The following is a 12,269-nucleotide window of genomic DNA, read 5'->3' as shown; positions in this document are numbered from 1 at the left end:
GTACTCCTGACAGAAGACGCGGATGTGAGTCTTGCCCACATCCCACCATAGCCTCAAGGAGGGGAAGCCCCCCTGCTTCCTTCTCCAGTCGGCCCAGAATCGACAGAACGAGTCCCGAAATCGCACGTCCTCCAGCAGCCGGTTGTTAAAGTGCCAGTACGCGGACCCCGCCCGCGTGCGGAGCGGAGTGAACTCCGCCCACACCAGGCGGTGGTCCGAGCACGGCACCAGCCGCATGGAGGCCGCCGAAACGCGGGAGACGTACGCCTGCGAAATGTCGAGGCGGTCGATTCGCGACCCCCCTCCTCCAGACCTCCACGTGAAGGCGCTGGAGTCGGGATGGAGATTCCGCCAGACGTCCACCAAGTTAAGGGAGCTGATCAGTCCCCTCAACTTCTCCACCGACGCTTGGCCGCGCTGGGGACCGGAGCGATCCCCCACCTCGAGGGTGCAGTTAAAATCCCCCCCGAGGATGATGCACTCGCCGCTATCGATGGTGCTCAAGAGAGCGGACACTTCTTCAAAGAAGCGCGCTTGCAACGCGCCGGGCCTGGGCGCGTACACGTTCACAAAGTGGAGCGGCACGCTACCCAGGCGAACGGCGAGGTGGAGCAAGCGGCCCGGCTCTAGCTCCTTGACCCCCAAGATCTCCGGCTGAAAAGTCCGGGCTAACAAGATAGCCACCCCACTAGAAATAGGGGTGAGGTGACTCATGTAGACCCCACCCTGCCACTCCAGGAGCCAGGTGGCTTTGTCTCCCGGAACGGTGTGGGTTTCCTGCAGAAAGCTCACCACGTATCTCCCTTCCCTGAGGACTGAGAGATTGTGAAATCTGCGGTGAGCCCCTCTGCTGCCGTTGATGTTGAGGCTGGCTATGGTTATCTTCATGTCAAAGGTACTTAAAACCCGTCACCAACAGCTCACTGTGAGGAGGGAGTGGAAGTGCACCTGGCCCTCCACTCCCCCAGCAACCCATTGAGGAACACATTAAAACGGCGCCTCTCAACCAGTTTCACGTCCGCGCGCTTGCCCGCTATCTTAAGGGCGGCACGGACGGACTGTATGATCAGCGCCAGATTCGACCAACGGTCGAGGGCCAGCTGAACTTTATTGCGGCAACCCCTGCAAGCCGCGAGGAAATCCCGGAGTTCCGCCGTGGGGATGAGAGGAGATTCGGTGGGAGGCACGAGGGACTCCACCACCTCACTGGCGATGGAATCAAGATCATCCTCCGTGCCCCGCACCGAATCCCCATCCTCCTCCGGGTCGTCACCGCCAGCGGCCGACACATCCACCACACACTGTGGGGCGGACGTCCCGGCCGCGCCAGCTGGTCCCGCCTCCGTCACGATCCCACCCCCAGGATCGATGGCGGAGGAGTCCTCTCTGGGTTCTATTGTGAAACTGGAGCCTGTAGGCACCAGCGGCCCAGGACCCCCCTCCACCTCCGTCCCCAGGGCAATGAGTGGTCCAGGGGAGACAGAAGTTCCCGACTCCGGGAAACCAGCCGGAGCCGAGACTGGAGGCGGAGGGAGGAGGCTATCTCCTGCTCCGCCAGCACCCACAGGCCCAGCAGATGGGGCAGCATTCTCAGTTATAATTGGGTCGGGTGTCTCCTGGTTGGTGGTGGACTCCGGCTGGGAGGCCCGACCCTCTGGGGCCTCGCCCTGCCCTTCATTCAGGACACCCGACCCAGTAGCAGTGGCAGAATGGGCGGCTTCCCCAGGCTCCCCCACCACAAGCAGGGCCCCACTTACTCCTTCAGGAGGGGCCTCACGTACCGGGGCCATCCCCTCCCCTCCATCCTGAGGAATAGAGTGCTCCTGCCCGGACTTTGCAGCCTTGGTGGTGGCGGTAGGGGGAACCTGAGGACCAGAAACAGGAGGCAGCTCCCCTCCAACAGATGGGCCCTGCACCTCAGGGCCCTGTGTTATTTCTGTGGAGGGGTGCCTTCTCGTCTTTTTCGCACTTGGGCGCGGAGACTCAGAGACCTCCATGTCATCAGAGGCCTCCGCCTCCGCACCCTTTTTTCCTTTTTTAGTCACCCTGGGCCTGAGCCCAGCCCTGGGACAGGTGGATTCCATGGGAATGGGATTTGGGCTGAGCTCAGGCTCGGGTTGAGTCAAAGTGTCCAGGGGACGCGCCTCACGATGTTTCTTTTTTCCCCGCGTCTTCCTTCCGCTCGGACGGATGCTCCCCTCCCCGCCGGAGGCTGTGAAAACCACAGCCTCCGGAACCGACTGAGCGGTGTCTGTTGGATCTGCGGGGGGAGTGGGAGGAGGTGCTGTGGAACCACTCTGGGCCGCCGAGGTGGAGCTGGCGGCCGGGAGGTTGGGGCAGTTCTTACGAACATGCCCCACCCCCTTGCAGACGTGGCACCGCGCTCCATCCGAGGTCCAGAAGACGCGGTAGGCCGTCCCCTGAAACTCTATACTGAAGTGGCCCTCCAAGAGCTCCTCCCGCGCCAGCTGCATGAATAGCTGGCGGCGGAAGGAGTAGACATGTCGGAGGCTGTGCTCCCGAAGACCGAGCGGGACTGGGGTGATCCCTGACCTCACCTCCCCCAGATGGTGTAGGTGGGGGAGGAGGAGCTCATCAGGAATGAAGGGTGGGACGTTCGACAAGGTTACCCGATGTGCAGTGGCCCCCAGAGGGTCCACTGGCAGGAAAATCCCACCCACTGTGAGCCCCGTACTTAGGGCGAGGGACACAGCCCGCTCGGTCTTCAGGAAGAACACAGCCTTCCCATACATCTTTGAGGCTGCAACAATGGCCGAGGGGCCGACAACCACGGCCATTGCCTTAACACAAGCCTCAATAATCATATTAGGATGGGTGTAACTCTTCACCCCATGCTTTGATGTTAAGATTTTAAATGGTGACGGGGCCACAGGAGCAGCTGTCGCAGCTGCTGCAGCATAGGAGGGCCCCGCCACCGGAGAGGACTGAGAAGTCATGGGGTAGAAGAGTTACAAGCACTTTGTTGAGAGCGAAAAAAAAAAGAAAAGAGCAAATACAATACATCAAAAATGTAACACTTAAAGGATGTAGCACAGGGGAAGAGGCTGAGGGAGAGGAAGGCCAAGAGGAATCAGTCTTTGTTAGTATTGCACATGTCTTGTAGCTGGTCTTCCAGTTGGGAGGGTGGGGTGGGGTGATGTCTTCACCTGGGTCAGCTGTAAGCTGCCCAGGCACACGCCTCCTTTGATGTTCAGATAATAAGTCTCTTCACCTGGGCAGCTCCAGCTGTCCCAGGCTTAGTAGTTGGGGTGGGGAGGGAGCTCCCTATCCAAAGATGTTAAACACAGGAGCTCCCTATTGAACAATACAGCCCCACCCAAGGTCTTCAGGTCTCTTCTTTCCCCACCCCCAACAATCAATGAAAAAGACTTTCAGTACAAAACAAACTCACAAAAGAGCTTCCAGTTCTTCCAGTTCTCTGCCTTCCTTCCTTTGTTGAAAATGTGGAAAAACCCTTCTTTCAGTCTCAGTCTCTCCCTCTTGCAGCAGTCACACAGCCTGCAGCCTCCAACCTGTGCACACAGCAACAGTCAGCTGCACCTCGTTGATGCACTCAGGCTCCCAAATCAGAGAGCAGCCAATCCCAGTGCTGTACCTGTCCTGGGAGTGTTTGATAGGGGACAGTGCAGAGGGAGCTTTACTCTGTATCTAACCCCGTGCTGTACCTGTCCTGGGAGTGTTTGATGGGGACAGTGCAGAGGGAGCTTTACTCTGTATCTGACCCCCGTGCTGTACCTGTCCTGGGGAGTGTTTGATGGGGACAGTGTAGAGGGAGCTTTACTCTGTTTCTAACCCCGTACTGTACCTGTCCTGGGAGTGTTTGATGGGGACAGTGTTGAGGGAGCTTTACTCTGTATCTAACCCCGTGCTGTACCTGTCCTGGGAGTGTTTGATGGGGACAGTGTAGAGGGAGCTTTACTCTGTATCTGTACCTCATTTGTGAGTGCTTTGATTGGTGATGACACTGGATGCAAACACTAAAAGGAATCTCATTATCCATCTCTCAACTTAATAAGCAATGATGTTGTGCCAAAAATATTGAATGCTTATTTGAATATTTCTATTGCATACTTAAAGAAACACTTGTATTTCAGGTGGAGCATTTATGCGCCCGGCATTCCCAAAACTATTAAGGCAGAAAGTAGCAATGACTTACCTAAAGATGCACAGTTTACACTTGACAGAAAATTTGGCTTACTCTTCAATGTTGATTCTGCGTAAGTATTATTTAAAGTCAGAAATACACTAGTGCTCAGGTGGATCAACTGATCAACGCATAATGCAAGTGATGTTGAGCCATAAGCACCATGACTGTCCAAACCCACTGTAACCTCCTTAGTCATAGTCAGTGCAATGGCTTGTCTTCCAGTTCCCGTTGCTGTTACCTCTGGTGTCCCTCACAGTTCTGTCCTAGTCCAGCTCCTATTTCTCATCTACATGCCGCCCCTCAGCAATATTATGCAAAAACACAATGTCACGTTCTACATGTGTGTTGACACTACCTCACCACCACCTCATTTGACCTCTCCACTGCCTCTGGTTGGACAAACCACTTGACGAACATCCAGTACTGAATGATCAGTAACCTCCTCCAACTAAATATTGTGAAGACTGAAGCCATTGGGCTGGATTTTAAGTACCCAATGCACAGAGAGCAGAGTGGGGATTACGGGAGGAATCTGGGAATCCCAGAAGTAAGTGCAGCATGTCTGTCAGTGTCCTTTTAACCCAGCTACTGCATTATAATATTTAGTAATAGGTTTCCTGACCAATTCTGCTGAGTAGGTGTGATGATGACCTGCATGAACCGATATCAACTCCAGTATTTAAAAGGACACTGTAAACATGCAACTTGATGAATTGGGAATAGAGCACAATTAACTGACAGAATGCAATGAACGCATATCAAAGGCCATGCCATGTTTTAGTGATGCCTCCTGGATGTGATGCTGGGGGTTGTAAGGACCTGCAGAGAGATACTGTTCCTGACAGATGGAGGTAATATCTTGTCACTGTTTCTCGAACTCGCTGTAGGCCTTGATTCAAGATATGGTCTTGCGCTTCGTTGGGGCCCAGTATTCGTCTTAAACCTTGTTCACATAGGAGTCTGTTCTATCTTTGAGATTACGCGTCTTCACAAGATTTAGTTCTGTGGGAAAGAGAAGAAGGCATGCAGACAGGCGAGGAGGTGTTCTCAGTCCGTGAGACACGGCGTTCTCAATTCAAATCCTTTGTTGAAAGTTCAAATTCAAAAACTCCAGCCAGCTAGTCATGTGACTAAAACTGTTTTGACCACTTCTGTGTATTGGGGAAGCAACTACTGGGTCCCCATTGTTTCAACATTGTCTGGTACTATGCAAATGTCCTTCCAGTCAGGACTTGCAATTGTAGTTTTTGTTCATGTGGCGAAATAATGTGTGCCTCAGTCTTGGCAGGTGGGGGTTTGCCTGACACAGTAAAATGTGGAATCAGTGGGTTGGAAGTCGTTTCCTGATTTGATGATAATTTCTGCACTTTAAACCGCCAGCTGCTGCCAAACCCATGCATTCCTGCAAGGGAAAATTCAGCCCATTGTCTTCCGTCCCTGCCATAAACTCTGTTCCCTAGACACCGAATCCATTACTCTGCTTTGCGACTTTCTGATGCTAAAACAGTTCGCAGGCTTGGCGGACATTTGACCATGAGATGAGCTTCCAATCCCTCAATCCTCACCCTCAAGAAAACTGCCTACTTCCGTAATATCACCCATCTCCATCCCCACCTCAAATCATCTACTGCTGAAACCCTCATCGGTTACGTTACCATGAGCTTTAACTATTCGAACATTCTTCATGCGGACCACCTATGTTGCACTCTCTGTGAACTTGAGCTCATCTAAGAATCTGCTGCCCATATTCTAATTTACATCAAGTCCTGTTCACTCATTACCCCTCTGCTCGCTGACCCACATTGGTTCCCAGTCCAGCAACGCCTCAATTTAAAAATTCTTTTCCTTGTTTTCAAGTTCTTCCATGCCTCGCCCCTCCCTATCTCTGTAACCTCCTCCAGCCCCGTCAACCCTCCCTATCTCTGGAACATCCTCCAGCCCCGACAACCCTCCCTATCTCTGTAACCTCCTCCAGCCCCGACAACCCTCCCTATCTCTCTAACCTCTTCCAGCCCCGACAACCCTCCCTATCTCTGTAACTTCCTCCAGCCCCAACAACCCTCCCTATCTCTGTAACCTCTTCCAGCCCCGACAACCCTCCCTATCTCTGTAACCTCCTCCAGCCCCGACAACCCTCCCTATCTCTGGAACATCCTCCAGCCCCGACAACCCTCCCTATCTCTGTAACCTCCTCCAGCCCCGACAACCCTCCCTATCTCTGTAACCTCTTCCAGCCCCGACAACCCTCCCTATCTCTGTAACCTCCTCCAGCCCCGACAACCCTCCCTATCTCTGTAACCTCCTCCAGCCCCGACAACCCTCCCTATCTCTGTAACCTCCTCCAGCCCACAACACTCTCTCTCTCTCTAACTTCCTCCAGCCCCTACAACCCTCTGAGATCTCTGCATTCTTCCAGTTCTAGCCTCTTAAGCATCCCTGATTTTAATCCCTCCACCATTGGTGCAGCTTCCTGGGACCTAAGCTCTGGAATTCTCTCCTTAAACCTCTCTGCCTCTCTATTTCTCTCTCCTCCTTTAAGATGCGCTTTAAAACCTATTTCTGACTACATTTTTGTCATCCGTTCCAATATCTCTGTTTGTGGCTCAGTATCAAATTTTGTTTGATAATGCTCCTGTGATGCTCTTTGGGATGTTGTACTGTATTAAATGCAAATTGTTGTTGTAACACACTCAGCTCTGCTCAGGATACCTGGCCTCTAAACAAGCTGCAGCGCTCAGTCACTAGGGCTCCTGGAGTAATCTGTACTTGCAGCAGTAAAAGTTTCAGTGTTTATTGCATTTAATTATGATGTTTTTGTTAACTCAGCATTTTTGAACTTGGTCTGAACTCACTGAAAATGTCTCAGAAGGTGTGGAATAAGATCAGCGAGATACGTAAACAGATTGACCTCAGCAGAGCTCCAGTTGCAGGTACTTGCTAACGACATCCAGGGTTTCACTGGCATTTTTAGATAAACAGCGGTGTTTCTGAATGGTTCAGTGGGTAAAAACCCTGCCCACTGTGATACTAAGCTACACAGACCAGAAAGGTGTCACATTCCATTCCCGTGCGGTGCTGATTTATCTGTTCACAGTTTGTTGCTGCTGTTGTCGCTGTGTCAAAGATTGTAGGAGCTAATGCCAGCTACAGATTTGGGGAGATGGTGGTGTAGTGATAATATCACTGGACCAGTCATGCCCTGGGGATATGGGTTCAAATCCCACCACAGCAGCTGGGAATTTAAGGGCAATTAATTAATTAATAAAAAAGGGCCAAAAGGTTTCAGGAGAGAATTCCAGATCTGGAATTTAAAGCTAGTCTTAGTAATGGTGCCATGAAACTATCATTGATTGTTGTAAAAACCCATCTGGTTCACTAATGCTCTTTAGGAAAGCAAATCTGCTGTCCTTACCTGGTCTGGCCTACGTGTGACTCCAGACCCACAACAATGTGGTTGACTCTTAACTGGCCTAGCAAGCCACTCACTTGTTCAAGGGCAATTAGGGTTGGGCAACAAATGCTGGCATTGCCAGTGATGCCCACATCCCATGAAAAAATAAATTCAAAAAACTCCAGTGGAGTCCTGAAGGTGTCTTTTGGAAATGATGTTAAACAGAGACCCTGTCTCTCCTCGCAGTTGGATTAAAGATCCAATGGCACTATTTTGAAGAAGAGCAGAGGAGTATTCCGGCCAATATTTATCCCTGAACTAACAGCACTAAAATAAATGATATGATCAGTTATGTCATTGCTGTCTGTGGAACCTGGCTGTGTGCAAACTGCCTGCTGTTTTAGACTTCAATGCAAAATTGACTGTGCGTGTGTGCCTGCGTGCTTGTGTGCATGTGCCTGGTTGCGTAGAATCATGCAACGATGCAGCACAGCTGAGGTCATTCGTTCCATCGTGCTTGTGCTTGCTTTTTGAAAGAGTTATCCAACAAGTTCCACTCCCCTGCTCTTTCCCCATAGCCCTGAATATCTTTTTTCATTCAGGTATTTATCCAATTCCCTTTTGAAAGTTACTATTGAATCTGCTTCCACTGCCCTTTCAGGCAGCGCGTTCCAGATCACAACAAGTCGCTGCGTTTAAAAAAAAGTTTTCTCTGGTTCTTTTGCCTTAAATCATCTTAAATCTGTGTCCTTTGGTTACTGACCCTCCTGCCACTGGAAACAGTTTCTCCTTATTTACTTTAACAAAGCCATCTATACTTTTGAACACCTCTATCAAATCTTCTGTTAACTTTCTCGGCTCTAAGGAGAACAATCCCAGTTTCTACATTATCTGAAGTCACTCATCCCTGGGACCATTGCAGTAAATCTCCTCCGCACCCTCTCCAAGGCCCTGACATCCTTCCTAAAGTGTGGTGCCCAGAATTGTACACAATATTCCCTGTGGGGCCTAACCAGTGTTTTATTAAGGTTTAGCATAACCACCTTGCTTTTGTACTCTATACCTCTATTGTTAGAGCCAAGGATTCCATGTGTTTTTTCAACAGCCTTCTGAACTTGTCCTGTCACCTTCAAATATTTCTGTACGTATACCTGGGGTCTCTGTTCCTGCACCCCCTTTAAAATTCATTTATATTCATAGAATTATCATAGAATCATAAACATTTATGGCATAGAAGCAGGCCATTCGGCCCATTGTGTCTGTTCCAGCCGTGAAAGAGCTATCCAGCCTAATCCCACTTTCCAGCTCTTGCTCCATAGCCTTCTTTGTTACAGTTCTTCAACTACATCTCCAAGTACTTTTTAAATGTGATGACGTATTGCTTCTCCTCATTCTTCCTGCCAAAATTAAACACTTGATACTCCTCTGCATTAAGTTTCATCTGGCACGTATCTGCCCATTTCCCCGCTCTGTTATGCCCCCTCCCCCCGAGGTCTGTTTGCATCTTCCTCATCGTTTGCTACATTTCCAAGTTTCATGCCGTCTGCAAATATTGAAATATGCAATTCTGTATATCCAAGTCATGGTCATTACTATATATCAGAAAGAGTAGCAGTACTAAAACCAACCCCTGGAAGGCAACATTATATACCAAAGAACATAAGAGCATAAGAAATGGGAGCAGGAGTAGGCCATTCAGCCCTTCGAGCCCGTTCCACCATTCAATGAGATCATGGCTGATCTTCTACTTCAACACCATTTCCCTGCACTAACCCTTGATGTTTTTAATATGTAGAAATCTATCGATCTCTATCTTGAACATACTCAATGACTGAGTCTCCACAGCCCTCTGGGGCAGAGAATTCCAAAGATTCACCACCCTCTGAGTGAAGAAATTCCTTCTCATCTGATTCCTAAATGGCCTCGCCCTTAATCTGAGACTGTGTCCCATGGTTCTGGACTCACCAGCCAGGGGAAACATCCTTCCTCCATCTACCCTAATGAACTCTAAGAATTTTATATGTTTGAATGAGATCATCTCTCATTCTTCTAAACTCCAGTGAATAAAGGCCCAGTCTATTTAATCTCTTCTCATTGGACAATCCCTCCATCCCAGGAATTAGTTTGGTGAACCTTCGTTGCACTCCCTCTATGGCAAGTATATCTTTCTGTAGATAAGGAGACCAAAACTGCACACAGTACTCCAGGTGCAGTCTCACCAAGGCTCTATACAATTGCAGTAAGACATCTTTCAAATCCTCTTGTAATGAAGGCTAACATACCATTTGTCTTCTTAATTGCTTGCTGTACCTGCATGTTAGCTTTCAGTGACTCATGAACAAGGACACCCAAGTCCCTTTGAAATTCAACACTTCTCAGCATTTAAGAAATGCGCTGTATTTCTGTTTTTCCTTCCCAAGTGGATTACCTCACATTTCCCCACATTGTATTCCATCTGCCAAATTTTTGCCCACTCACTTAGTCTCTCCAAATATCCTTGAAGCGTCTTTGCATCCTCCTCACAACTCACACTTCCACCTGGTTTTGTGTCATCTGCAAACTTGGAAATATTAAATTTAATCCCGACATCCAAATCATTGATATAGATTGTGAATTGCTGGGGCCCAAACACTGATCCTTGTTGTACCCAAACAGTCACAGCCTGCCAATCCAAAAGTGGCCCATTTATTCCTATTCTCTGTTTTCTGTCCATTAACCAGTTCTCAATCCATGCCAGTATATTTCCGCCAATCCCATGTGCTCTAATTTTGCTTTCTAACCTATTATGTGGGACCTTATCAAAAACTTTCTGAAAATTTAAATATACCATATCCACTGGTTCCTCTTTATCTATTCTGCTAGTTACTTCATTCCCAGTCTTGAAAACAACCATTCACAATTACTCTCTGCTTTCTGTCCCTTAGCCAATTTCATAATAAAAATGTTGCTTCAATTTTAATAACAAATCTATTGTGTGATACTTTTTCAAACACCTTTTGAAAGTCCATTTACGCAACATCAACCACACTATCCTCATCAACCCTCTTTGTTACTTCGTCCAAGAACTCAGTTAGTCAAACATGATTTGCCCTTAGCAAATCCATGCTGGCTTTCATTTCTTAACCCCATATGTTTCTAAATACCGACTGGACTGTAGTTGCAAGGTTTATCCCTTGCCCCGGTTTAAACAGGGCTATCACATTTTCAAATCCTCCAGTCCTCCGGCACCACTCCACATTGACGGAAAAATGTGACCAGAACCTTCCCCATTTTCCACCCTTACATCCCTCAGTAACCCACAAGTATCCCATTTGGACCAGATAACTTCTCTACTTTCAAGACTGCCAGTTGTTTAAGTGCCTCCTCTTTATTCATTTTTATCCTATTTAATATCACTGCTGTCTTCTCTTTTACAGCGATATATAAGATATGTATACATAAGTTAAAACATATCAGATCCTGAGGGGTCTTGACAGGGTGGATGTGGAAAGGATGTTTCCCCTTGTGGGAAAATCTAGAACTAGGGGTCACTATTTAAAAATAAGGCATTGCCCATTTAAGACAGAAATGAGGAGAAATCTTTTCTCTGAGGGTGGTGAGTCTTCGGAGTTCTCTTCCTCAAAAGCAGTGGAAGCAGAGTCTTTGAATATTTTTAAGGCAGAGGTAGATTCTTGATAAGCAATGGGGTGAAAGGTTATCGGGGGTAGGTGGGAAGGTGGAGTTGAAGTTACAATCAGATCAGCCATGATCTGACTGAATGGCGGAGCAGGTTCGAGGGGCCGAGTGGCCTACTCCTGCTCCTAATTCGTATGTATATATGTTCGTATGTACATGAGCAGCATCCTCTTCTCTAGTGAAAATGATGCAAAGTACACATTCAGTACCTCAGCCATGCCCTCTGCTGCCACAAGAATATCACCTTTATGGCCCCTAATTGGCGCCTCCTTCCTTTGATTCCCCTTTTATTATTTGTTTATAAAAGACTTTTTGGTACAGTTTTATATTAGCTAATGCTCTCAAACTCTCCTTTTGTCCCTCTTCTTCCCCTTTTCGAACTCCTCTGTATTTCTATATTCAGCTTGGCTTGCTGCTGTATTATGGACCTTATCAAAAGTGTCCCTTTTCTGTTTCATTTCAATCTCTCTATTCTACCTTTGTATGCTCTTGCTTTTCCCCCTGTAGTCTAAGGTTGCCAAGGACAGTTGTAGTACCTCAATTGATATCCTGGCAGAGATCAGTTAACTCAACACAGAAAAGGGATAAAATGTGCAGAATTATTGTAACTCAGGTTTCTGAGATACTGTATAACGGATGGGGCTCCTTCTTCCAGAGGAGCAGATTGCATTCTGAGATACTGTATAACGGATGGGGCTCCTTCTTCCAGAGGAGCAGATTGCATTCTGAGATACTGTATAACGGATGGGGCTCCTTCTTTCAGAGGAGCAGATTGTATTCTGAGATACTGTATAACGGATGGGGCTCCTTCTTCCAGAGGAGCAGATTGCATTCTGTGATAGTGTATAACGGATGAGGCTTCTTCTTCCAGAGGAGCAAACTGCATTTCATGTGAAAGTGCCTTAGAAAATGGGATGTGCATTTGGTAATTTTTTTTTTGTAATGTTGCGATGCAAACGATCTCTGCAAATAGGTTTGTCTTCAACAAGTGTGAAACCAACTGGTGAATTTGTGTGTCAGCATGTCAAACCCAGA

General features: G+C 48.3%; 1 protein-coding gene across 1 annotated transcript in view; it reads left to right on the top strand.

Moving 5' to 3' along the window:
• Nucleotides 1–12,269, top strand: part of LOC137357353 (polyunsaturated fatty acid lipoxygenase ALOX15B-like) — a 63,169-nt gene that overhangs the window by 13,050 nt on the left and 37,850 nt on the right. Inside the window, exons 4-5 of the mRNA XM_068023618.1 lie at nucleotides 4,116–4,238; nucleotides 6,995–7,098. Coding sequence (XP_067879719.1) covers nucleotides 4,116–4,238; nucleotides 6,995–7,098 — 227 coding nt within the window. The remainder of the gene's footprint in view (nucleotides 1–4,115; nucleotides 4,239–6,994; nucleotides 7,099–12,269) is intronic.

Source organism: Heterodontus francisci, chromosome 48, assembly GCF_036365525.1.
Source record: "Heterodontus francisci isolate sHetFra1 chromosome 48, sHetFra1.hap1, whole genome shotgun sequence".
NCBI lineage: Eukaryota > Metazoa > Chordata > Chondrichthyes > Heterodontiformes > Heterodontidae > Heterodontus > Heterodontus francisci.
Note: the sequence above shows the minus strand (reverse complement) of the source record. Positions and strands in the feature narration are given on the sequence as shown.